At 39.9% G+C, this 22,518-nt stretch overlaps 4 protein-coding genes across 16 annotated transcripts in view; 2 read left to right on the top strand and 2 right to left on the bottom strand.

Annotated features, from left to right (window-relative positions):
- LOC105283195 (acetylcholine receptor subunit alpha-like) overlaps nucleotides 1-5,727 on the top strand; it is a 127,177-nt gene extending 121,450 nt beyond the window's left edge. For all 9 annotated transcript variants that reach the window (XM_011345804.3, XM_011345796.3, XM_011345811.3 and 6 more), the window contains one exon: nucleotides 117-5,727. In XM_011345804.3, the coding sequence (XP_011344106.1) occupies nucleotides 117-308 (192 nt within the window). In that variant the 3' untranslated portion in view covers nucleotides 309-5,727. The remainder of the gene's footprint in view (nucleotides 1-116) is intronic.
- LOC105283175 (thyrotropin-releasing hormone-degrading ectoenzyme) lies at nucleotides 5,081-14,792 on the bottom strand. 4 transcript variants are annotated; one of them, XM_020032903.2, is made up of 17 exons: nucleotides 14,564-14,785; nucleotides 12,374-12,567; nucleotides 11,850-12,186; nucleotides 10,881-11,280; nucleotides 10,581-10,736; nucleotides 9,908-10,216; nucleotides 9,502-9,682; nucleotides 9,115-9,268; nucleotides 8,707-8,788; nucleotides 8,073-8,247; nucleotides 7,790-7,979; nucleotides 7,279-7,598; nucleotides 7,017-7,195; nucleotides 6,700-6,867; nucleotides 6,414-6,554; nucleotides 6,253-6,334; nucleotides 5,081-5,987 (listed from the first exon to the last, which is right to left on the bottom strand). In XM_020032903.2, exons 1-17 carry the CDS (start codon nucleotides 14,610-14,612, stop codon nucleotides 5,829-5,831), a joined length of 3,276 nt encoding a protein of 1,091 aa, XP_019888462.2. In that variant the 5' UTR covers nucleotides 14,613-14,785; the 3' UTR covers nucleotides 5,081-5,828. The 4 variants fall into 4 exon arrangements, with proteins under 4 accessions (XP_019888462.2, XP_011344036.2, XP_011344046.2 ...); XM_011345734.3 differs by having other exon boundaries at nucleotides 5,081-5,993; nucleotides 14,564-14,784; XM_011345744.3 differs by having other exon boundaries at nucleotides 5,829-5,993; nucleotides 7,321-7,598; nucleotides 14,564-14,612.
- LOC109611235 lies at nucleotides 12,588-14,557 on the bottom strand. Its single transcript, XM_020032927.2, has 2 exons — nucleotides 12,877-14,557; nucleotides 12,588-12,797 (listed from the first exon to the last, which is right to left on the bottom strand). The coding sequence occupies exons 1-2, from the start codon at nucleotides 13,214-13,216 to the stop codon at nucleotides 12,790-12,792; spliced, it is 348 nt and encodes a 115-aa protein (XP_019888486.1). The 5' UTR covers nucleotides 13,217-14,557; the 3' UTR covers nucleotides 12,588-12,789.
- A 1,184-nt stretch (nucleotides 14,793-15,976) lies between the features above and the next one.
- LOC105283236 (aminopeptidase N) lies at nucleotides 15,977-22,417 on the top strand. Of its 2 annotated transcripts, XM_011345846.3 has the most exons (16): nucleotides 15,977-16,131; nucleotides 16,438-16,545; nucleotides 16,621-16,877; nucleotides 16,993-17,193; nucleotides 17,463-17,603; nucleotides 17,750-18,085; nucleotides 18,146-18,296; nucleotides 18,369-18,495; nucleotides 18,565-18,655; nucleotides 18,927-19,110; nucleotides 19,899-20,106; nucleotides 20,257-20,534; nucleotides 20,691-20,890; nucleotides 20,992-21,168; nucleotides 21,392-21,901; nucleotides 22,148-22,417. In XM_011345846.3, the coding sequence occupies exons 2-15, from the start codon at nucleotides 16,459-16,461 to the stop codon at nucleotides 21,894-21,896; spliced, it is 2,943 nt and encodes a 980-aa protein (XP_011344148.1). In that variant the 5' UTR covers nucleotides 15,977-16,131; nucleotides 16,438-16,458; the 3' UTR covers nucleotides 21,897-21,901; nucleotides 22,148-22,417. The 2 variants fall into 2 exon arrangements, with proteins under 2 accessions (XP_011344148.1, XP_011344155.1); XM_011345853.3 differs by lacking the exon at nucleotides 16,993-17,193.
- Nucleotides 22,418-22,518: the final 101 nt, after the last annotated feature.

Genomic DNA, 22,518 nt, shown 5'->3' with positions numbered 1-22,518 from the left:
AAGAAGAACGCGTTACGTTACCCAACTGTCATGAAACATTGGCAAATCAATGGCCATTAGGCGTACAAGCATATATAAATCGCATGCTAGTTTTGTTATGTTTTATGTCTGTGTAGGTGAAGGAGGATTGGAAGTACGTGGCGATGGTGCTGGATCGGCTGTTCCTCTGGATCTTCACTCTGGCAGTCTTGGTGGGCACCGCGGGTATTATTTTGCAAGCGCCCACTTTGTACGACGATCGAGTGCCCATTGATAAGAAGTTTAGCGAGTTCGCGACCACGACGGTGGTCAAGTGTCCGCCTCAGTAGTCCATGCCCGAGCCCTGCACCGTAGAGAAAGACTAAGGACCAGAAGCCAAGACCCTAGTCCTAGTCTTAGGAGAGTCCGCAAGCTCCATCTCCTTATCCTCAACGACGAAATTACGGCAAAAGGGCTCCGATCTTGCAAAATGTGACCGGAAATGTATGACCGGCGATTCTGAATATGACGGCGACAACGACAACGACGACGAGCAGAACACGCTTTTCCTTTCCCTCAGAGAGGGAAAAATACTGAAAGAGCAAAGTAGAGAGTCGTTCATCCGATCATCTGGAGAGACGTCTCGTCTCACAGAGAGCTAAAAGTCGCGGGAAGCGATTCTTCTCGTCGATCGGAAACGGAAGGCGATGGGCATAGTTATAAAGCCTCGAAACTCGTCGTCGTCATTTCAAATGAATTGCATTCGATGTCTCCCAAGTAAGAACGCGTCGTGCACTTGACGCGAGATTCGCGCAAGGAGACCTACGTATACCTACATAGTCTGCTCAAGTAAATCGTAATACGAAGCTGCCACTACTTAATCGGGTAAACCTAACACACATCAGGCTGACGGACTGTATAGTAATTTTAGCGCCTCGGAAACGAGATAGCGAGGATCGAACGCGACGATCGAACCTACGACTTCCGCCAGTCGTTCGTTTAAACGTGCTCGTACGAGCGTCAAGTATCGTTTGATGTAACAACGAAAGTATCAATGTGAATCAGAACTGATGTGAGATTATTTTTTCTTTTCTTTTCCCGTCTGCGTCATATATTATATTATATATTATAGATTTGTGATCTGGAATGAGATATGCTAAAGCAAAATTCATCTGCGACTGCATTTTATGCACACATAAAAAATTAACAAACGTGTCCAATAGCTTGTTCTCGAGAAAGAAAACTTTCTTTTTTCATAGAAGATTTTTTACAGTGAATACGTCTCAATAATTCCACACTTTATCGTTACGACACGATAAAATTTATTAAAATTTGAAATGCGAATTAAATAAATTGGCCGAATATCCACACAATACTACTACACTGCGCTAGCGACTGACATGTGTAGGAGCGATACTTTGCTCGAGCGAGTTTCGTGTTTCACGAACGTGTATTTTGTACATTGTATCGTAGCCCGGAAGCCGTTCGCATTACGCGAACTAATTAGGTGATCACCGCGTAGCTAGCTCTCGTCGTACACAAACTTAGGATATAATACTACTCAAAGTGTATAACCAGTTGATAATTTTAGGGACATACCCGTTTATACAAGCATATATATTACATATACATATATTTAAGAGCAAACGGACGAGTCGATGGCGCGTCGGTATAGCGCGAACTATTCGAAATACTAACATAACCATACTGAATATTATATTGAATAGACTATGTATGTGTATATATATATATCGCACACATCTCTTTCCACGTTTAATTACAATTTCTCAAGAAATACTTTTCATCTCGCGCGGTACTCTTTATTATTTCTCTCAATCATCGAGCTATGTAAATATCTTTCTCTTTTCGCAATTTCAGATTTATAATTTATAAATCGATCCAATGTGTGTAATATCCAATAATTTGTAGTTTGTCGTCGCGTTTCTCGTGACTCGTTCTTCAAAGTTTTCCTCGCAAAGGAGAAAACACATCGCACATCGAGAGAATTCGCGTCGCCGACGCGTCTCGCGTTATTTCGTCCTAATAAGAATATTGTATTTTGTAACGAGAAATGGAATACACACGCGAGATATTACAATAAAGAGTAATCGATAGTATGGTAAGAACAAGTAAAGCATACGAATTCTAAAGCTAATAGTTGTAGGGAATTGAACAATCGTGGATGCCGTTGTTCAATACCGTAGTTTGTGGTCGTTGTTATTGTGAGTCGTCATTCATGATTTTCTCTTTTCGTTTTTTTTCATAGGCAATTACGCGTCCTGTATGATATTTATCATTGTGATTGAACGTTTATTAGTCGCGAGTCGCGCATACGGACTGTTACTCACGAGAATATAATTAAACGTCGGAGAATGTTGGATACATTTGAAAAAAAAACTTTATTAAATACCGAAGAAGAGTTTAAATGGTCGATCTTCCAGAGATTTTCGGAAAATTCAGACAGGACTTTTCGTGATTTATTATTTAATACAATATTAATATTTATTTTATATATTATATTTTTATTAGTTGGAGTTGAAAGAAAATGGTTACATCGAAAGTGTATAGAGAGAGATATCCAATTTTATTCTTATAACAACATTTATATACATCATTAAAAAACAAAGGAATTGAGACGTTTGCTCTTTTAATGAAACATAAGAATCGGTCTCACCCAATATCGCGATTCGGCTTCGACCGACGACGATCGATAGTCACGTCGGCATTCTTCCGATTCTCCGACGTTCTTAGGTCTCTTAGCCGTAACTAACGAGTTTCGCGCGTTTTCGGGTACAGTGCCGTGATACATTGGAGATTGGACTGTAAATATACACATTATTACTTACTATAGGCGGAGGAATAACGATTCCTCATTACTACTGCCATTAAAACGCGACGTCGGTACTTTAGGCGGGTTTTTGTGCCATCACTTGAAGATGGCCATCGAGTTCGTTCCTCGCGCGGAGAGCAATTCCGGTGTACGATCGTTTCCGTCGATCGTTGATCGATCGATGGACGAAAAGATGGAATCTCACAACGAGCAATTTCTCCTCGAGATTCAGACGATTATTTCCTGATTTATTTCCGGACTCGCCACGGATCCATGTCGGATAACATCGATAGACATTACGTGGTGGTTACCTGATTCAAAATCGTCCAGTGAACGCCTTTAGCGAAGCGCATTTAGATTCTGGAGAGACAAGGAGACTTGCTAGAATCGTAGACTCGAGGGATTATTCTCCTAGCGAGAGAGCGAAACAAATCTACTCCGCACTAGACCGTTAGGAAAACAACGCACACGTTTTTCTATGATAGAGCTATGTATTGTATTTACCTGTTACTCGAGATAGCACTGCGACCAGTGACATTCGTGTCAATGACGATTTTGCGGTGAAAGAAAGACGCTTTGATTCCTAACTGCTATGGTGGAAGAGCTTTGCTCTTTTAACGACTTCAGTTTACTTGTCTCATATCTATTGAGTGAAAGTTGTCGATGGAACACAGAAATGCCAATTCAATAGATCACATTTATCTTCCAGAAGCAGTTATCTTGCTTAAATTTAACCATAATAGTTGAGGATTAATTAGCGGCGACAACATTTTATTGCTTTTCTATCCGGCATACAAATCACTATTCACTAACATTTCAAGTAATGAGCAAACTTGCTGAGAGGGAAATTTTTCAGCTTTATTGCTGGTATAGCACGAAATTAAGTAAAACTGTTAATCTTTTTACGATACTTTTTGTAGCATTAAATTAAGATCTCGCATTCCGAGACCGAAAAACCGATATAGTGACAAAACAATGTCCCGCAGATATATTCACGTCGAGGCGATCGAATTTTCGATCACTAAAGATCATTCTAGATCATCCTAGAGTAAAGAGAAAATGTGAAAAGAAAAATAAAGTGTGAATGTACATTTAGATGATAGTCGATTTACTAAGATAAATTGAAATATGTATATACCGTGTAAATAACGAAACATAGGCTATGATGATTGGGCCCTTTTTTACAATTTTCAAGCAACTACCTTTCGAGAAATCCTATAGGGTTCTTCAATATCAATATCGTATTCTCTGTAATACGTGTGCCAGTTTGACATTTTTCAAATTACTTCAATCTTTTATTATCCAGATATAAAGATACGTTTGATCGATTTTTATACCACTAAAATGCTTTTCCTTTTTTGTTTTGTAACAATTTTTGAATGTCATTTCGTCGTCCATTTCAAGTGACACAGTGTTAGGATATTTTTTATGGTTTTCTTCAATTATTCTGATTCAAATATTTTTACTATTCCAAATGATTTTTCAGCTGCTTGACGATTAGAGTGTTAGTAATATTTTTATGTAATAATTAGAATATTAACATACGGCCACGATGAAAAAGAATGTGAAACTGCAGTCTGAACGTCGACGTACGAAGTATTGCGTGCAACAACGCATTAAATGAATCGAGAACATCGCATACAAAAATAAAATAATTTAACGGTCAACACAAAGACATGACCAACGACAAAGCAAGCGAGGACACGGTCTTTTTGTCACAATCTGGTTGAAACAAATGCGAAATTAAAAACGCAGGATTTGATGAAATCGTGTTCATTCGCAATGAATGTTAACGATTTATATTTTTTATCATGTCAATGTGTGTGATTGTTTTGGGATATCAACAATGCAGTCACATATATACGCAACACCAATAGAAATCGCATCTGATAAAATTGAGTGAATTGCATACAGACAATAACGATCGAAATTTGTTTTAAACGATTGAAATTGAAAGAGTAGATTATTTGTGAAACGGGACAGGCTTTAAACCCGAGGAAACTAAAAGAAAATAAACGTTTCACTATTTTAAGGATCTTTTGGATAAGATTTGTGAAATGTTGTCGTATCATCTCGCTGTAACAATTTATGAGAGTATTCTTTAAAAAAAAATAAATTTGTCTTGTTTAAAAAATAATCTCTTCAGTCAGAGATTGAAAAACAACTTACTTATTTGCAATCCCGTTATTTTCGAACGACTATTAAATATCGAAAAACTAAAAAACTTGCAGATAGACAAATATGCGTTTTATGAGATGAAAGTCACTTGTGGTGTTGAACGCAGTTATTTAATTCTTAATTTTTATTTTCGTAGCTTAATTAGTAAACAGGTGAGAAAGACAGTTGCATTTAGCATTATACATCATATAAATACGGAACAAGAGTCATTTAGCGCTAAATGCGCGTTAAGAATCCAGGATGGGCATCATCAAAGTGCTGTACATGTAACTTTGAGTATATTTAGAATCCCGATTTTAATCTCCGACGAACCGAGCCCAACCCGACGATGAATCGTCACCTCGATCTTTTGAACCGCGTGTCTGATAGTTTGCAAATTCCGTACTTGAGGCATTCCAAGAGTTAGGCTAAGAATGAAAAGTATAAAGGACAACAGTACGGATAGAACATTGTATAACGGTAACATAGCGTGTTACGTATAAAACAAGCGTACCGTACATAGCAATAGAGCGCCATTGATGAGCGAAGAGGCGCACACGAGCGGAGCGTTTGCGATAAATATTGGAATAATAATTACTACCGTTAGATACGATTATTATGTATATCGTTTGTTAAATATGTACTTACTAATCTACTGCTAATTACATTAACGACTGTCGTTATAAGGCCACACGACATAAGGACGAGATTCTTGTTGCTTGGTTTTGTAATCATGCTTGACGAAAGCATACGGAGAAATAAAACTTGTTGTCGTAGAAAAGTCATTAAACATTTGTTTTTCTTGCACCAGCGACTCGATAATCGTACGGAACGGAAAGGATCCTCCTTCGTCCTGTCATGCTCGCAGGATTCCCCTGAATATTCATGTCGACGTCTGCGTGGCATTGTTCGCCGTTAACCACTCCTGAACTTCCGGCAGGGATTGCTTCAACCAAGTAATCGCGAAATTCGCGTGTGCCTCGACCATCGCCATAGTGTATCCAACGGTTTTTATGCTCTCGAGATTATCTCCGCTAAACGTCTGAAACTAAAGATTTAGATCAACTGTAATGAAAATTGTAATTAAAATTTCATCTCTCGAGAGATTTACGGGATCTCATCGAGATCTTTTGAGCTATCTTCGCGTAACGCGCCGTAAAGAAAAGAGAGATCTTTGCTCGGCGTAAAAATGGCTTCTACAGTTTCTGTAAAACTATTGTATTATCAACCGCTTTTATTTATTACTCATCACTCGATAATCGATTGCGGGGGAGGTATTATCGCTGTGTGTAATAAAGTACACTCACGTCTTCCAGATCCTCGTCACTGATCAGGCCGTTCATGGTCGCCCGTGCGAAAGCCTTTAAAGTCGGACGAGATTTCGAAAATCTAAGTGAATACAAAGGCATATCAGTAATCCAAGTGTTACAAGTCTGGTAGAGAGATATAGATGAGAGTTGCAAAGTACCTCGTAACCATGATCTGCCAATTATTTCGCACAAACTTGTAGGCGATTTGCGCTGCAACCGGATTTTGCGGGAAACTTTTCAAGATTCTCTGCGTCTCCTCCTCATTGTACATCTTCCCCTCGAGAAGCTCGCTCAGTAACCTGATACATATCGACACACGTATTATATATTTCCAGCACGTGCTACTTTCTGGGGAAAGTCACATCTCGACTTCTGCAGGAGATTTCCGTTTGAGGATTGCTCGCGAATTTTGTCATGCTCTTGCTGAGGCTTAATCGTACTTACGATTGCAAGATCCACGGTGTTTGGAAACACGCGAATGCCGACAAAAGCCGATATTTTTCCTCTTGATCCGTCGTGGAATTTGCCCGTTCGACAAAGTAATTCCACTCGTTTCGCGTGCCGTATCTCGCGATCGTACAGTACAGCACCTCGCGCGCGTACGCCGGTACTCTGAAACGATGAAAATTTCTCCCCTGAGATAATCTGAATTGAGTTTTTAGATTTTCCACCAAATTCCACTTGGTACCGAATCCGAATAAAAAAAAAAAAGAAAAACAGAAAATGCAACAGCATCCAATGCCGCCTTCAATTGGACTTACACTTCGTCTGCATCAGGATGATCCTTCAGTTTCGCAAAATGATTTCTGGACCATTCGAGGCATTCGGCATTCTCGAACGCGCACGCTATCGTAAGAGCGGTCAAAGTTAACCGCGATCCCTCATCAACCTTCCACCCTGCGTCTGAGTACAATTGCGATGTGAATTTCAATGTAAATTCCTGCAAATGTTCGAAATTCGTCAAGTTATTACATAGTATTGTACAGTAGAAAACTTTGACCAAAATTGAAATAAACAAGTTACCGAATTAATTTGTTTCTTTTCACCGAGGTACGACAATACTACCTGAAAGTCACTGAAGCCTGACGTCTCGTAGAGAAGGCCGTTCAATTTCAACAGATGACGCATCAGAGCACCCCAAGGAGCGTAATGTCGTTCTTTCATTTGCATATATTTAATAAAGTCGAAAGCGGTGGCGTATTTCGTCAGGCCGACCGCGGCAAGCCCGAGCACATCGTCAACGAGCGACGCTCTGGTTTCCTCCGGGAAGACCTCGTGATTCTCCTCGAGAGCCTTTGTCAAGAGCTTCCAATTTTTCTCGTCATAATGCACGCGATAATAACCTTGAAGGCAATTAACAAGGATAGAGCGGGTCTTTTCGTCTCATTACGCAATCTCTTTCTCCAAATTGAAGAAAATTCAAATTAATGTAATACGTCAAGTGTTGGAAGAAAGTTATTTTCCAGATGAATAAAAGCGAAAATAAAGATTACAACGCTTTGCGTATCGCGGGACAAGCAGCCGCGTAGCCAACCTGTTTTATTCACGTTGAACACGACCCAGGAATCCTGAGCGCCGACATTGTCCACCGTCATCTCCGCTTCGGAATGCAACCATGTCTTTGTCGGAGATGACCAATCATTGCTCGTTTTGTTAATATAATCGAGTGGTACGTACCACGTCGGTTGGGTGTCGGATAATGATTGCTCGTATGTAAATCTTTGCTGCGTGACAAAATAATTCACGGGAATGAATACTTCATCTCGAGGACACATATGTACTGATAGAAAATAACACGTGTGTTATTTTAATCGCACCTGTTCAATAGCAGCAGTGCCTTTCTCATAGTCCCGTCTGACGCTCACGATCGGGTATCCACGATGCGAAATCCAAGAATTCATCACTTCGGACAAAGCAATGTCCGTGGGTAAATCGACAGTTTCTTCGGCCATTGCTTCCCAGAAATCATCAATAGTTGCTGTTGAATAGTTCCTAAACGAGGCATTAATATATTATATTCATGAAAGTTTCATTAAGTCTTTAATTCGAGATGTTTATACAGAGAAAGGGTGGAAAAGGAATCCGAATAACGACTACCGCTACTGATGCGCATGTACATTACGCGCCGTCAAAATCATTTTGCAGGTCGATACTGTGATTCACCACCAGCGAAATATATTGGTGATATGCGCACTTATGTAACTAGCCCGATAAAGAAGCATAAAGAATAATGGCCGACACAGAGAGCTCGTGACATTCAACGGCTAACATTATCATAAAGCGACGGATAACTCGTTGTAAAACACGCCGATTATCATGTCGACGACTGAATTACGCGATCGCGCGTGAGCAAATGTGCGAGCGAACGACGTTGAACGTCAACGCGGCGATCATACGATTAACGATGGATAAAACGACAATAAAACGACAATAAAACGACAATATACCCACCACCTTGCTACGAATTTCCGGTAGCCGTTCCTAAAGGCGGTATCGTTTATCGCGCCATGCAACATACGAATCAAGCATGCACCTACAAGAAGCAGTCAGAATGCAGAATCACATTACACAGCGTTACTCAGGAACGTACACTCGATACTGTCTCTCGAATCGAGCCAAGACCATCCGATTTTTCGGATAAAAGATTATAGTTGCTGATAGTTTTAAGATCAAACATCATGTTTAGATGTTCAGTTTTAAATTGTTCAAATAGTCTTATCTCCAAGTATCGAACTCGACTAAAATCAATAGTAGGATATATATCTTCAACGGCGATAATAAAGAACGAATGTAATACTAATAAATACCGAATAGTATCCTATTGCTAGGAGAATGACGAGTCTGATAGACGACTTTTACCTTTTTTGTGTCGATTATTGTCATCCGAAAAATCCATATTAGCGAGATTGACATTTGATCGCAGCGGCCTTGAAACACTGTAACCATCTTCTTCCATGGCGTCCCATTGCACGTCCGTCAGAAAGGCATGACTGGAGTCTAGTAACGAATCTATCTGAAGATAGAATCTCATTAAAATCTTATTTTCCGCGACGAAAGAAGCTACTCTCTTTATATTATTATATTATTATAGATTCAGATTTAAATGAATCAATCGTTCAGAGATATAAAACAAATGTTAGAACAATAAATATATATATAAGAACAATCAGTTGCAACACTGAAAAGTAATCCATGTTTTTAAGTTCAGGAAACGGATATTGCGAATGTATCACGCCAATTATGTGCCTTTTCGATCATCACGTGTCGCAAGTGAAGCATGGAGCCTTCAAGAAGCCAAACGTCCGTCCAGTTGTTCATGTTCACGACGCCACCCAGCCATTGTTCCCCTATCAGGCTTATCAAAGTGCTTAACGCGTCCGTCTTCGTGACCATGGGAGATCGATCAGCGGCGTAGAAGAGCGATTGCCTTGAGAACGATTCAACTCGATGAGTAACGTGATATTGAACGCAGAGCAGTTTTACTGTGGATTACGATAGATCAAGCAATTGCAGCCAATTGTAATGATTCCACCGCTCTTACAATTTTCTACATTAAATGCCTTTGTCATGCTAGATTTAATATTAAAATATAATCTTGAAGCTGGTTTACCGAGTCCTTGTAAATAATGCAGTAAGTATCAATTTTTCATACTTTATTGATATCAAGCCAGGACTTCCGGCGTTATCGACGATCCGTGATGGTAATGCGACGATATCTAATTTCGGTAGCGGATAACGCATCGAGAACACGTCGCTCAAAAATGCGACAATCTGCTCGAGTTTGTCGAGAAGGTACATCCCTCGCGATCGCCTCTTTGGATCACCCCAAAATGTCGCTGTCGCGTTATCAGATCCCGCTTTCGTTGTGCCCAGTGACTCGATCTCACCCATCACGAAGGCCAGATTGTGAGGCGAAAGCAATGGAGTATCTTTGAAAATATCCATCATCCAGTCGTCCGATCTTAAAGTGTAGAAAGAAATAGTTTGTAAATCTTGCTTTTAACAATTTCTTATTCTTTCCTGATAATTTGCATTAAACGCGCAACACGCAAAACAATTCTAAACGTAAAGTTTACTAAAAGAAAAAAATTCAAGATTTGCAAGATTTTCAATTGAAGAAAAGATCAGACAAGATACATACAAGTGTGTGTGTGTACGTACGTAGAAATAACAAAAATTCGAAACGTCTCTATTTTCTACTGGACATTTTCCATTTAATGTTTCATTTCTGAGAAAACATAGGTGTTTCTACTATTCGAAGCTAATATAGTCGTCTAAGCGCACAAGCGTTGACACAGCTGCAATTAACAGCATGAATTACGTACGTGTTTGTGGAGACATTGAGAGGCATGTTTGAAAGGACCCTCGCTCCTCGCACACGTGCCACGGACACGGAGAAGACAGCCTTGAGATTCACGTCGTCGAAAATTGGTAGGAGATGCGAAGCACCCATAGGTTTCAACCGTGTCCCGATCAACAATCTGTTGTAGAAAAAACCAGCAAGAGAGAGAAATTTCGTGCAGTCGATTAGTCTCGGCTGTAGTATATAAAACTGGTGATTAGGTGGTGGTTACTTATAATTATTTGCTAATATAATGCGATTACGGGAATATCCGTGAACTCACTTTCCTTCGCTGGACTCATTGAAGCTCGCCGAATAAATTGCCTTGCCGTCAGGCAGAATTTCGTAATCAATCTCCAAGCTGTACGTTCCCGGACTCATTGCGCTAGCCGGATGTATCACGTGTAATCCATTATTAGCATCTACCTCGTATCGCTGAATCTCCACCTCGGTTACGTTTCCGTTGCCAGAAGTTACGATGGTGGACGTCGGTCCAGACGTCGTCGCGTTCGCGGATGCCTCTGTTGTCACGGATGAATTCTCGCCTCTCGAAGAGGTCTCGTTCCCGAAGAATGTCACGTTTGTCACAGCAGGATAATCCGTGACGTTCTCGACTGTGCCTTTCTGATTCTCCAATTGCGGAGATGACGATGTCACGGTGAGATTCAACGTGGTAGCATTATCTGCATTGACAAATCATCATTCGATTAGAGGCAATTTTAAAGCTTCTCTTCTTAAAAGTAAACAAAAGATTATATTATATTTCAATTATAATCAAGTATGAATCTTTTTACACCGATTGAAAAAATTGAATCCAAAACCTGATCGATTACGTAACTTTAAATTGGTGAAAATGAACGCTTATTTGTTTTATCTTAAAACTTATCATGAAGCTTACGCAATTCACCACCTGTTTGCTATTATGCTAAATATTGACACAGATGCAAGCTAATCATCTCGTCTTGTCATGCATGTTTTGTTACCCGAAATCTGTTTCTTTGTTAACGTACATTAACCCGTCGTTGTCTTACGAGTCCGTAATTTATGACGCACGTAAATCCTCGTGCAAATTATGATCTAAATGAGGCAGACACAAATTCTCGTGACCAAAATTACGATTCGAATCTAACGAACACGATTCTTCTTCCTTGTGAAATCGCTTACCTTTACTAGCAATTAAGTAAGCACATGTATTTAACGAAAAAAATAAAACAACGAACAATAATAATTGTACAAGTATTATATGTACTACCAGCGCTAGTGACGAGCTTCTGATCGCTGTTACTGTTGTCGGCGTGTCTCCTACGTCTTCTTTTTCCTCGTGCGTTGTTCTCCTCCATAAATAACAGTTTGTAACGCGTTGTCGTGATGTTTCTCGCATTGAGAGACAGTTTGTTTAAGGATGGCGTGTCGTCAATTCGAAATTCGATCACCACTCGGCCTTTCAACTTTGACGTCGCGTTGACGCTGTCAGTCGGCGGCATCAACTCAAGGCGATACCTTAAAGGATGTACGAAAGGTGATATCGAGTCCACAATGACTTCGCTCTCTTCCGTGTCGTCCTCAATGAGGGCTAAAGGATCGTATATCTAATTCACAAAAAATGCAAATCTTCAGAAGTAATACTTACTAATATTTATTTTAAAGTAAACCTGTCATTATTTTGTACACTGAAACGGTGAAACGCAATCAGCCAAAGTGCCGATCGGTTAACTAAACATCTCAAGATATGACAAATAGTATTTGTATAGATGTCAAATTTTGAAAATCACGCACTCTCGCCTTGGGCATCGTGCCGATGTTCCATCCAATCAGACCGGCGACTATCAACGCGATGACGATTAAAACTACGAAGGAGAGAATCTTCTTGTATGTTAAAAACCAGCCGTCCTTTCGATGGTGATGGATGGTCTTTTCGCTGGGATGAGGCATTGCGATATTACCGGAATACGTCTGCATCATGCAATCGGCTGAAAGTACGAAACGAGCGATAAAAGATGATTATTCACAGGTTTATCGTCGCACTCAATATTGAGGTTTGTTGGTCTTTTTTATGGACCATAACCAGATTTTGAACTGATCATTAATTCGACCGATGATGCGCCAGGCCGTTTAACGTAAACTGGCGGCGATCCGCAAACTGCCTGAACAATGCGACGTTCCTTCAGATAGGTAAAGGTTTATTTTGTTAACTAAACTGCTGGAAGAAATTGAAAAAACTTGTACTTTGCAAGTTTGCAATTTTGCAAAGAAAGCTCAATAACCGCTACAATCGATACCGGTAATTTTCAGATGATGAATCGCCTGAATCATGAAACCTGAATCTCTCAAGTTTAACAGTAAACAGTAATCAAGATCAAGTGCGAGACTCATGATTGTCTCCGTAGATTGTCTGCGTTCATCGTCTGTCTCGTCGTCACACCGCGACGAATCTCGCGTTAGCGATGCATGGCTTGTTAGAAGCGTGCGGAACGCTCGTGCGGTTGACGTCATTGAAATTGGTTCCCCGTGATGCAGGAATCCGTGATAACCGAGCGGAGCATGCTCGTAAACGCAGCGAGAGACGGCTTCAAGGTCCTGCTCGTGCGCTTCGCTTCGACCACGTATCAGCTTCAGCATTCGTATAATAGTCCGCCGTGCTGCCGCCGGTGGTACCGATAACGCTCCTTCGTATCGGTGCGGTTCGCACGGTATTATGTCGCTGACGTTCCCCACATTGATTTCAGCGGATTGACTTTTAACACAGATATTTCTAACGAGAGCATTACAAACTAGAGTCCCATTTCACTATTGTAATTGTCACACTGGACAGTATGTTACAAAGATACATCAATGAAAAAAAATCGAACGCAGTTATCCGTATAAATATTAGCTTGTAGGGAATTCCGTTCCCCCGACAGAATCATTATTACGGCATTATTGTAGCATTATTACACAAAAAAATAGTGCTTTTTAGTTAGGTAATTACATGTTTTAAATTAATAATTCCTTCTATGATCGGGAATTATAAGTATCCTCAGATTTACCAGGACTGATGATATTCTCATCATAATTTGTTTGTTTGTACATGAATGCTATGTGCTCCATCGTAAAAGTCTTTATAACAATGTGAAATCATGCGTTAGGCCATTGTGAACTGTCACTTAAGCAGACGTGTGCTTTTGATGCTTCCAAAAGAAAAAGAATAAAACTTATAAAAAGATAGAGTTCAACATAAGTAAGAAGGAATCAAGCAGATATTCTTAGTTGTGTCTCAGATTGTTCGTATAGATCAGTATTATAATTTTATTCTCTATGCACGCAAGTAAGTTCTCTATGCTTTAGTGTGTAAGACTCTTAAATTTTAATTGTAAACTGCTGCTATTTTCAATCAAACAATTAATATTAAAATATAAAAAATATTTTACATAAGTTAGGCTGTGCATGAAAATTAAATGTTTACGAATATCTTGTACAAAGTATGAAATCGGAAAACTGGAAAAACGCATTCTTACATTTTCGCGTAAAAGATCGTAGAAAATCAGCAATCTGCCAATTGCACTAATTTAATGCGACAAATTAAATCAACGAGAATTAATGAATGGGTGTATTGACGATAAAATAATTAAAGTCTAGAATAACTGTTATTCTACAGGAGCATTTTTCTCGATCATTTCATATTACTATTAATTATGATGACAAATTAACAATGTAATTAACTCTGTAAATTAGTAAAAGCGATTAAAATAATAATTGTCATTTATCAAGAGAACTAATACACTGTGTGTATATTCTGCAATAAGAACACGATCAATCGTAAATAATAAAAATTGTAGAGTTCGTAGGACAAATATACTTTTAAAAGTTTTCTATTTTTCGCGTTTAACAAAAAGTATCGCAATTAATTAATTTTGGTCGGTCGTGCGTTTTACAGTCAAGTTCAAGTACAACTAGGACCGACTAGGACAGACAGATGTTGTCACTTACAGTTCCGCTGGCCATAGACCTGCCAACTGGTAACGGATCCTCGCCTCATCCTGAAAGATGATTGGAACTTGAAGAACTCAAGGAAGCAATCCTCCAGAAGAAAGGACGAAAGACGAGGGCGTACGACGAAAAGCGACGAAAGACAGCTTGAACATCGAGCACACTCTCAACGCGGAAACGAATTCGCGCGAGCACGATCGCGTACAGGTGACGCAGGTACAACTGCAATTAGTCGTTCTACCTTACGATGCGGTGTGTGGATGTTGGTCGAGAAGCACTCGCGGAAACCCCCTCTCCACTATATTCTTTCGTTCTTTCGTTCTTTCGTTGGCCGTTCGTTCGTCAGCTCGCATGTCGTTCTTAATCGTTCGTTCCGCTCCTTATCATTGTGCGTTTCTGCAATAAATTATGATTAGATTCGCCATCGTAGCTTTTTCGCGCGTGTACACTTTTCTCGTTGTGTGACTCGTGGAACGAAATCTTGCTCCGGCGTTAACGCGACGCGTCGCGTCATTTCGAACGAAAGCGGCGCGACGAATTCTTCTCTCTTGTTTCACGTATCAGGACTAAGATTCCAATGAGAAGAAAAGTTCAAGTAAACAAGATTGTGTAAAAAAAAGAAAAGACAGCTTTTCTTAATTTTTTTATTTCATACATGTAGACGGAAGATGAGTCAGGCGTTGTTCGAGTAACAATTCTGTATACTTAAACATTTTCCAAATCTCTGTTGATATAATTTTCTTAAAGTCTCTAAGGCATTAGACGCAGATAACACGATGAAATTGATAGACATATTTTCAATGATGTTGAGCGATCTAGAAGTGACCCAGTTATTGCGCGAGAACCCCGCGGGAGAAAAGCTCACGAACAAAACACTTCATCAAGTCCAATTGAGACCGATGGTGTCGTAGTCCAAGTGCACATTGGGCTTGGTCCAGGATCGGTACCATCCAAGACACGTGTCGTCGGTGATGGCGACGCAGTGCATGCACACACACAGAGCATACACACGCTCGCCCGGGGAACCTAAAGGGGAACACAATGGCGCCAAGGTCCTGGGCATCAGGCGATGCCCGGTCGCTGGGACGTACTTTGTCCCCGCCGATTGGCCGTTGACGTCGTCGCCTCTTCTCCACCGTCCGGATACACTCGTCACGATTAAGCTCCCCCTTTCTGCGCGACGACGGCCGCCAGATTGGATAATGGATGATGATCCGCCGATTTGCCCTAAGTGGACCTGAATCCGCGCGCATCCCCGTACCATGTCACGTAGGGTGCACGCGGTTTTTCCGTGCGTTTCCGTCGCTTTTTCGTCGATCGCCCGGTCACGCCGAGACACCCACGAGGAAGCGCTCGCGCGGCAGTTTGCACACGGCTGCGCTACCACAAGGTTCTCCCAAAGGAAGTCTTGTTCCTTCTTCAAGAGAATATCCAAGGTCAGCTGGTACAACGGTGTGGTGTTACGGTGACACTCATCGATCGCTTCTTGGCAAACCACAGTAGTATCCCAGTGACAGACCATTCTCAAGCGTCCCTCGGGCGTGCACGCCCGCCGTGAGGATAATATCGTAAGCACTCGGCATCGATCTCAGCAATATTTCTCGTAACGCGAAATAATCTCCTTTGTGCGATTGTGCAATTGCGCCGTGATAATTTTACTGACAATGAGATTACTCTGCAGAAAGAGAATCGCATTAAAAATTGCATCTTTTAAAAAAGATCTTAAAAGTTTTTCCAATTTTCAATAACATAAAACTTTCTTGAACATTTCAAGCAAATTGGTTGATACTAATTAAACATACATGGTTTCAAATTGCTTTGTTTTTTAAAAGTAAATCAAGTAACTTTATAATCGAATGGCAACTATGACCTAGGTTCATCCGCTACGATCCATCATGTCGTGGACAACGTTACTCGCGGGCCTTGTTCTATTGTCGACGATACCATCTGGTATTCCCAGTGCCATCAGTAATACAGAACAAGTACAGTGTCGAAAAATTAGACTAATGTAACCACCGTGATCCGATTATTAAAATAAAATGTTCGTTCGTTCGTAGGGCCGATGGAAGCGCAGTATCGACTTGAACGACGTTTACTACTCGAAGATGCGTCAGTACAGATTACCAAGTGATATCACGCCGGTGAGTTACCACGTGGAGATTGCACCCCTTATTGAGAAGGACCGGTTCAACGGTCGCGTCAAGATCAATCTCACTTGCATCGACATGACCGATCACATTATTCTGAACGTCCATCAGGATCTTCAGATTTCTACAGTCAACATCAGGATGGTACATCTGACACCTGAGGAAGCGTAAGCACATAAAATACTCAACTGGCACGAGAATTTCGCGTTTACCACATAATAACGAATAATTGATGAAACATTGCTACAAAATTTCGTATCTGTTTTTGGATTTGCAATGAAGAAAAAATGGTCCACCGATGGACGTAAACATTGCAAGGACTGAACGACAATATACGAAATCTTGGTTCATAATACATCTGCAGCAAATGTTGTCTAATGGAAGCGCTTGCGAGGTCGACATTGCATACTCTGGCAATCTTACGACCAACGAAACTACTGGTCTGTACAAGAGCGCGTACATGGATTCTGAAGGCCGAAAACAGTAAGCACGCCGCGTAATAGTTTCTTCATTATGTTTTCAAGCTATAACAATCATATCAGAATAATTGTGTGTCTGCAAATTTACAAAAAGCCTTCTGTTTGAAAATCTTAAAGCAAGTAGAATTGAAACTTTCGGTATGATTTTCGTTTTCGACATTGTCGAGATTGATACAGAGGGGAACTCAAGAGAGAACAAGAAACAATCTTAAACGACAATATTATACGTATTAACATATCAAGTAGTACAATTTCTTCGCTTTTTTGTTTCAGCACCTTCATCGCCACTTACTTGCATTTGGACAACGCAGAAAAAATGTTTCCTTGTATGAATGAACCGCCCTATAAAGCAACCTTCAAACTGACTGTAATATATCCTAAAGGGTTAAAAGCGCTCACGAATATGCCTTCGATGTACGTATATGAAAATATCAAACTAAACTTTTTTCATTGCTTTACATTGAGATTCCATTAAAAGCAATTTATATTGCCAGGCATAGAGAGATAGGTATCTATTAGACTCCAATTATCTTATTTTAATTTCGCGTGATTTTCCAAAGTGAGCGCATTGAATCATCCGGCACAATCCGGGAAGAATTCGAGGAAACTCCACGGATATCGACGAACCAACTGGCCCTTGTGATATCAGATCTGCACTCTATTGGACCCGAACAGGAAGTCGATGGGATAAACAGGAAGAGCCTGCAAGTAACGGTCTGGAGTCGCGAAGAATTCATGGAGTCGCTGATCACTGTTCCCAGCAAGATTGTAAAGATCATTAACTACTTGCAAACATACTTCAACAGTTCCCTGGGCTTGCCTAAACTGGACGTGATGGCGATCCCCATGTACAGAGCTACGAAAGCTTCCGATAATTGGGGCCTTATGTTTTTCAAGTACGTGCGAGAATCTTACGTCTTTGAGCCTGCTTGCGTATAACGAAAGTCTTCTTTCAGAGAAAGCGAACTCAGCAGTTCTCTATATTGGACCACCACCTATGAACTTCTCTATCAGTGGATCGGTCAGTCCATAACTCCGTATCGCCGAAATGACGCGCCGGTTAATAAAGCTCTCAATTCCTTTTTGGCATCTATGGCAACACTCGACGTAAGCCTGCGCTTTTTTATTGACCTTTTATGTTTTATTAAAAACACATAATACATTTTTGACGTATGACAGCTCAATCCGGACGAAATGGAAGGTAAATGGCCAATGACAATGTTGTATCCTCTTTATTACGAATTTGCGCAGCCGGCACCTTTCTCCAGAGTGGCTGGTATTAGACACGAAGCAACGTGGACAAAAGGTAATTGGAATCAATTGATTATATAAGTTTTCCAAATAAATTAATATCATTAATTCATTGTTTTTACAGCCGAATTGGTTTTCCGGATGTTTAATTACACCCTCGGTCGTGAGCAATTCCAAAGGAGCGTGAGACACTTCTTCCATGAGCAGTCGAAAGAGTAGTAATTGCCTCCATTGATTAGTCGGGAAGCAGATCTTTTCAAGACAGAGACTTTCGAATGTTTCATAAAAATTATCTAGTTTCCGATATATTGTAACATCAAGCGCATTGCAAAACAGATCAAGTTTATACGTAATAAGTTTATAAGTCGATGACGATTGTAAAAGCTATTTATTAATTCGCATGCTGCTTCCCGGCTATTTTAATCGCTGAAGCTTAATCGATCGGAGAGCCTTCACCCATCGCATTGTTTTCTGTTTTACTCGCAGGAATCGCAGGACTTTCTTCGCTAATGACATATTCACTTATCTGAACGATGTCGCGACCGACACGAATAATTTACCACCAGGTTTAACCATCAACGGCATTGCCGCGTCGTGGATCAACCGAGACAGAGTGCCGTTGGTCACGGTCATACGTGATTACGAAAGTGGAAAAATTTATCTCAGTCAGGTAGGCTGGACAAAAGAGTTATTTCTTGCAAGGACGCACGACGCGAGAAGGCAGGCGCGATTTTCGCACAGATAAAACTACAGAGATGACCGCGCGCGTGTTATTTATTCGCTCGCTTAAGACATTCCTCTTCCGGCCACGGAAGTTGCAGTTTACTTTAGTAGCGAAAAGTAACAAGTAGAAATATTATATCATCTTGGTAACATTAACTATAGAATAATGTTCCAAGTATTCTGACAGAAACTGGATGACCATTTAATTTAACACGTATTGTATAAAATTAAATTTATTCCAACTAGATTTTATCAAACAATTTTTCTTTTTTTACGCGATAATTCAGTTGTAATACGGGATATTTGCACTGTAGTATGATTGCATTATAACAGGCGTTATAACAGGACTTTCAGTTTCTGAAACGATACGCATTACAACGGCCACATTATTCCGAAGAAACAATAAAATCAAGGACTAATGCGTCTAGTGCAAATGTGTGTTGCATAACGTCTGCGCGTCTTCCCTCTACGTAAAATACGCAAGTCAGTTACGGGAAATCGCGATTCCACCTGTAATTGGCTCATTGAATGTAACGAGAACGTAATTTCAGATTTCACATATATATTCATTAGGCTTTATATTAAATATTCAACATAATTAACTGCGTATAAATTAATGAACGAAAACGTAAAATTACACGCTAAAATATATCAATCAAAAGTTTTTGTCAAAACGAGATATAATCATCTCATTATATATTCTCTTATTTAAACATTCTATTTGCACTTGTCTAGAAAGTTTATCTGAGAGACCTATCGTCAGATCCTATAGTAAAACCGTACCAGTGGGATATCCCGATCGTGATGCAGGCTCAAGATAAATTGAATTTCTCTAATAGCACACCGGCTGTATGGTTGATGAAGAGAAACATGCCGAGAAATTTCAGTATTCCGGATATCACCGACGAGAGTCACTTTATCATTGTCAATCCTGAAGAAATAGGTATTGTAATATAAAAAGAAAATGCAATCTACACGTGAGACACAATTCTCTTTTAAATCGAATTCTAATTTCGTACAATCAAAAGACAATAAATCTCATTGTCAGATCAAGATGTATATATCAGAAGCTCTAAAAATCATTCTCTTGCAGGAATGTTTCCGGTAAACTACGACCCTTGCAATTGGAAGATGTTGTCGCAATTTCTGCAAGGGCCAGACCGTGAAAAAATACCTCCGTTAACGCGAGCGAAGCTTCTACATGACGCGTGGAATCTGGCATATGCCGGTGAGTTGTGCTTCGGCGTCGCTATGAACATGACTCTCTTCCTCAAACAGGAGAAGAGCCATGTAGTTTGGGAGCCGGTGTTTACGATGATCCATCACATCAGTCGACGAATCGAAGGTTTGGACGTCTATCCGAAATTCGAGGCAAGTATAGACACCGTTTAGACCAAAACAAAGTACATGTAAATTTTATCAATATGTAATATATTTGAAAGAATTAATTTTTCATTTGGCGAGCCTTTTTGACTGATTGTTTTCACTTATTAAGTTTTATTTCTAAAATAAAATAAATTTAAACAGGCTTATATTCGGAGCTTAGTGATGCCTCTTTATCTGGAACTTGGCGAGACACCACACCCTTACGAACCCTCGTGGAAAACTCACATGCGCGGTCTGATGAAGAATTTCCTTTGCCGTTGCGGATACGAGCCTTGCGTCAAGGAAGCTAGAGATCAGTTTAAAAAGTGGTTGACCGACGAGGAGCCAGACAAAGGAAATCCGTTAGTAGTATCAAACTTTAATTCAGACTTTAATTCACTATTCATAACAATTGCATTGAAAATATTCTTTCTAAGCCTAAAACGAGTATTACTGTTTATAGGGTCGCTAATAAGTTCCTCTGTCCAGTATTCAAATGGGGTACTGACAAAGAATGGGAGTTTGGATTACAGCGTGTCATCAATTTCCCCAAGACCAGCTTGGCAAGGAAACAGAACGAGCGCACTTTTCTCCTCAAGACTCTTGCTGGATGTCCGAAGGATGCAAACAGGATCGAGAGGTCAGTACATTTACAAACTAGTCAGAACTCGACTAATTTCCAGCAAATTCGATTCTTCATTCGATTCGATAGTCAAACAGAAAATTAAACGCAACCTTCGTATACGTAACAGTTCTCCAACACCCTTGCCTGTTTTCGATTTAACGCTCCCTTGAATCAAAATCCAGAACAAGATAAGAGCTTGCTTTCATTGTTCACTAACGCCGATTCTCCATAACATCAGGTTACTGCAAGTGTCCGTGTTGGATCAAAACGAGAATTTCACCGACGCAGACATCCACCTGATCCTCAGCATGCTGACTGGCAGCGCGCCCGGTTATAAAACTCTATTTAACTTTTTACTCGAACATTGGTCTACTGTAAAAGAGCGATTCAGCAACAAAACCTACAGCTGGGATGCCATCGTCAGCTTTGCCACATCATCATTCAACACACAGGAGGGCTATGCCATGGTTAATCAGTTTTATTTGGATCATATCAATGACTTTGAATCAGCAGCAGCCCTCATCAAAAAATCGCTCGAGATTATCAAAGAAGAGACCCGATGGAACGAGGCGAATGTACCTGTGATCGATGGCTGGCTCAAGGAAAACCTGTCCAAGGAAGACTTGGACGCAATCACATCTACCTCTGCTCCTTCCACGGCTACCGTAACCACGAATACGGAAGTAACATGGTTGACAATTTTACGTGACGTAAATGACAGCAAGCGTGAACAAATTGCGTGAGCAGGGTGAATAAATTAATTTGAATATTTTTCATATTTTGGTCACAAAGACTCTTTTAATTTCTATCTTCTCAGCTATCCGATGTTTTATTAATGTCCTATTTTTGAAAATGCATTATAGGTATTATAGTGGTATAAAACGATAGATTTATATATATATATATATATACACCTTTCTGCTTAGTAAATAAACAATGATGTGCCTTACATCTAATTATTCCTATAATTTTAATTCTTATATTAAATTTTTAGATTTCATGGTGATCTACAATCAACTTAAGCGCAAAGTTGAATTTTAGAAAGCTCGTCGTGCCTCTGAATGAGAATCAGTACATAGCAAAACAATGAGAATAAACATTATACTCTTTATAGACATAGTAAATCTAAAACTACGTCATTCTTGATAATGTAACGTTATATTGTATTTATTTTTATTTTTGTAAACCTGCAAGTAAAAAATACCCATTATATACTCGTAATGTATTTATTTTTATCAATCTACAATATACAAGATGTACAAGCTATTTTTTCAAACATTTATCTCGACATATATATTATTCATTCGGAATTAGAAAACAATTCGAATTTAATGTCAAATCACTATAATGATAAATAAAATGAAT

Source organism: Ooceraea biroi, chromosome 4, assembly GCF_003672135.1.
Source record: "Ooceraea biroi isolate clonal line C1 chromosome 4, Obir_v5.4, whole genome shotgun sequence".
In the NCBI taxonomy this organism is placed as follows: domain Eukaryota; kingdom Metazoa; phylum Arthropoda; class Insecta; order Hymenoptera; family Formicidae; genus Ooceraea; species Ooceraea biroi.
Note: the sequence above shows the minus strand (reverse complement) of the source record. Positions and strands in the feature narration are given on the sequence as shown.

Excerpts from the sequence above, each read along its gene's own strand:
- LOC109611235 (XM_020032927.2), bottom strand. The coding sequence starts at position 13,216 with ATGCTGAAGCTGATACGTGGTCGAAGCGAAGCGCACGAGCAGGACCTT.
- LOC105283236 (XM_011345846.3), top strand. The coding sequence starts at position 16,459 with ATGTCGTGGACAACGTTACTCGCGGGCCTTGTTCTATTGTCGACGATA. Across the intron at positions 18,086-18,145 it reads TGGGGCCTTATGTTTTTCAA|AGAAAGCGAACTCAGCAGTT; the intron begins GTACGTGCGAGA and ends GTCTTCTTTCAG. Across the intron at positions 20,107-20,256 it reads TGTCAATCCTGAAGAAATAG|GAATGTTTCCGGTAAACTAC; the intron begins GTATTGTAATAT and ends ATTCTCTTGCAG.
- LOC105283175 (XM_011345734.3), bottom strand. The coding sequence starts at position 14,612 with ATGAGGCGAGGATCCGTTACCAGTTGGCAGGTCTATGGCCAGCGGAAC. Across the intron at positions 9,683-9,907 it reads CCTGGCTTGATATCAATAAA|GCAATCGCTCTTCTACGCCG; the intron begins GTATGAAAAATT and ends ATCGTTCTCAAG. Across the intron at positions 9,269-9,501 it reads GACACGTGATGATCGAAAAG|ATAGATTCGTTACTAGACTC; the intron begins GCACATAATTGG and ends TTCTATCTTCAG.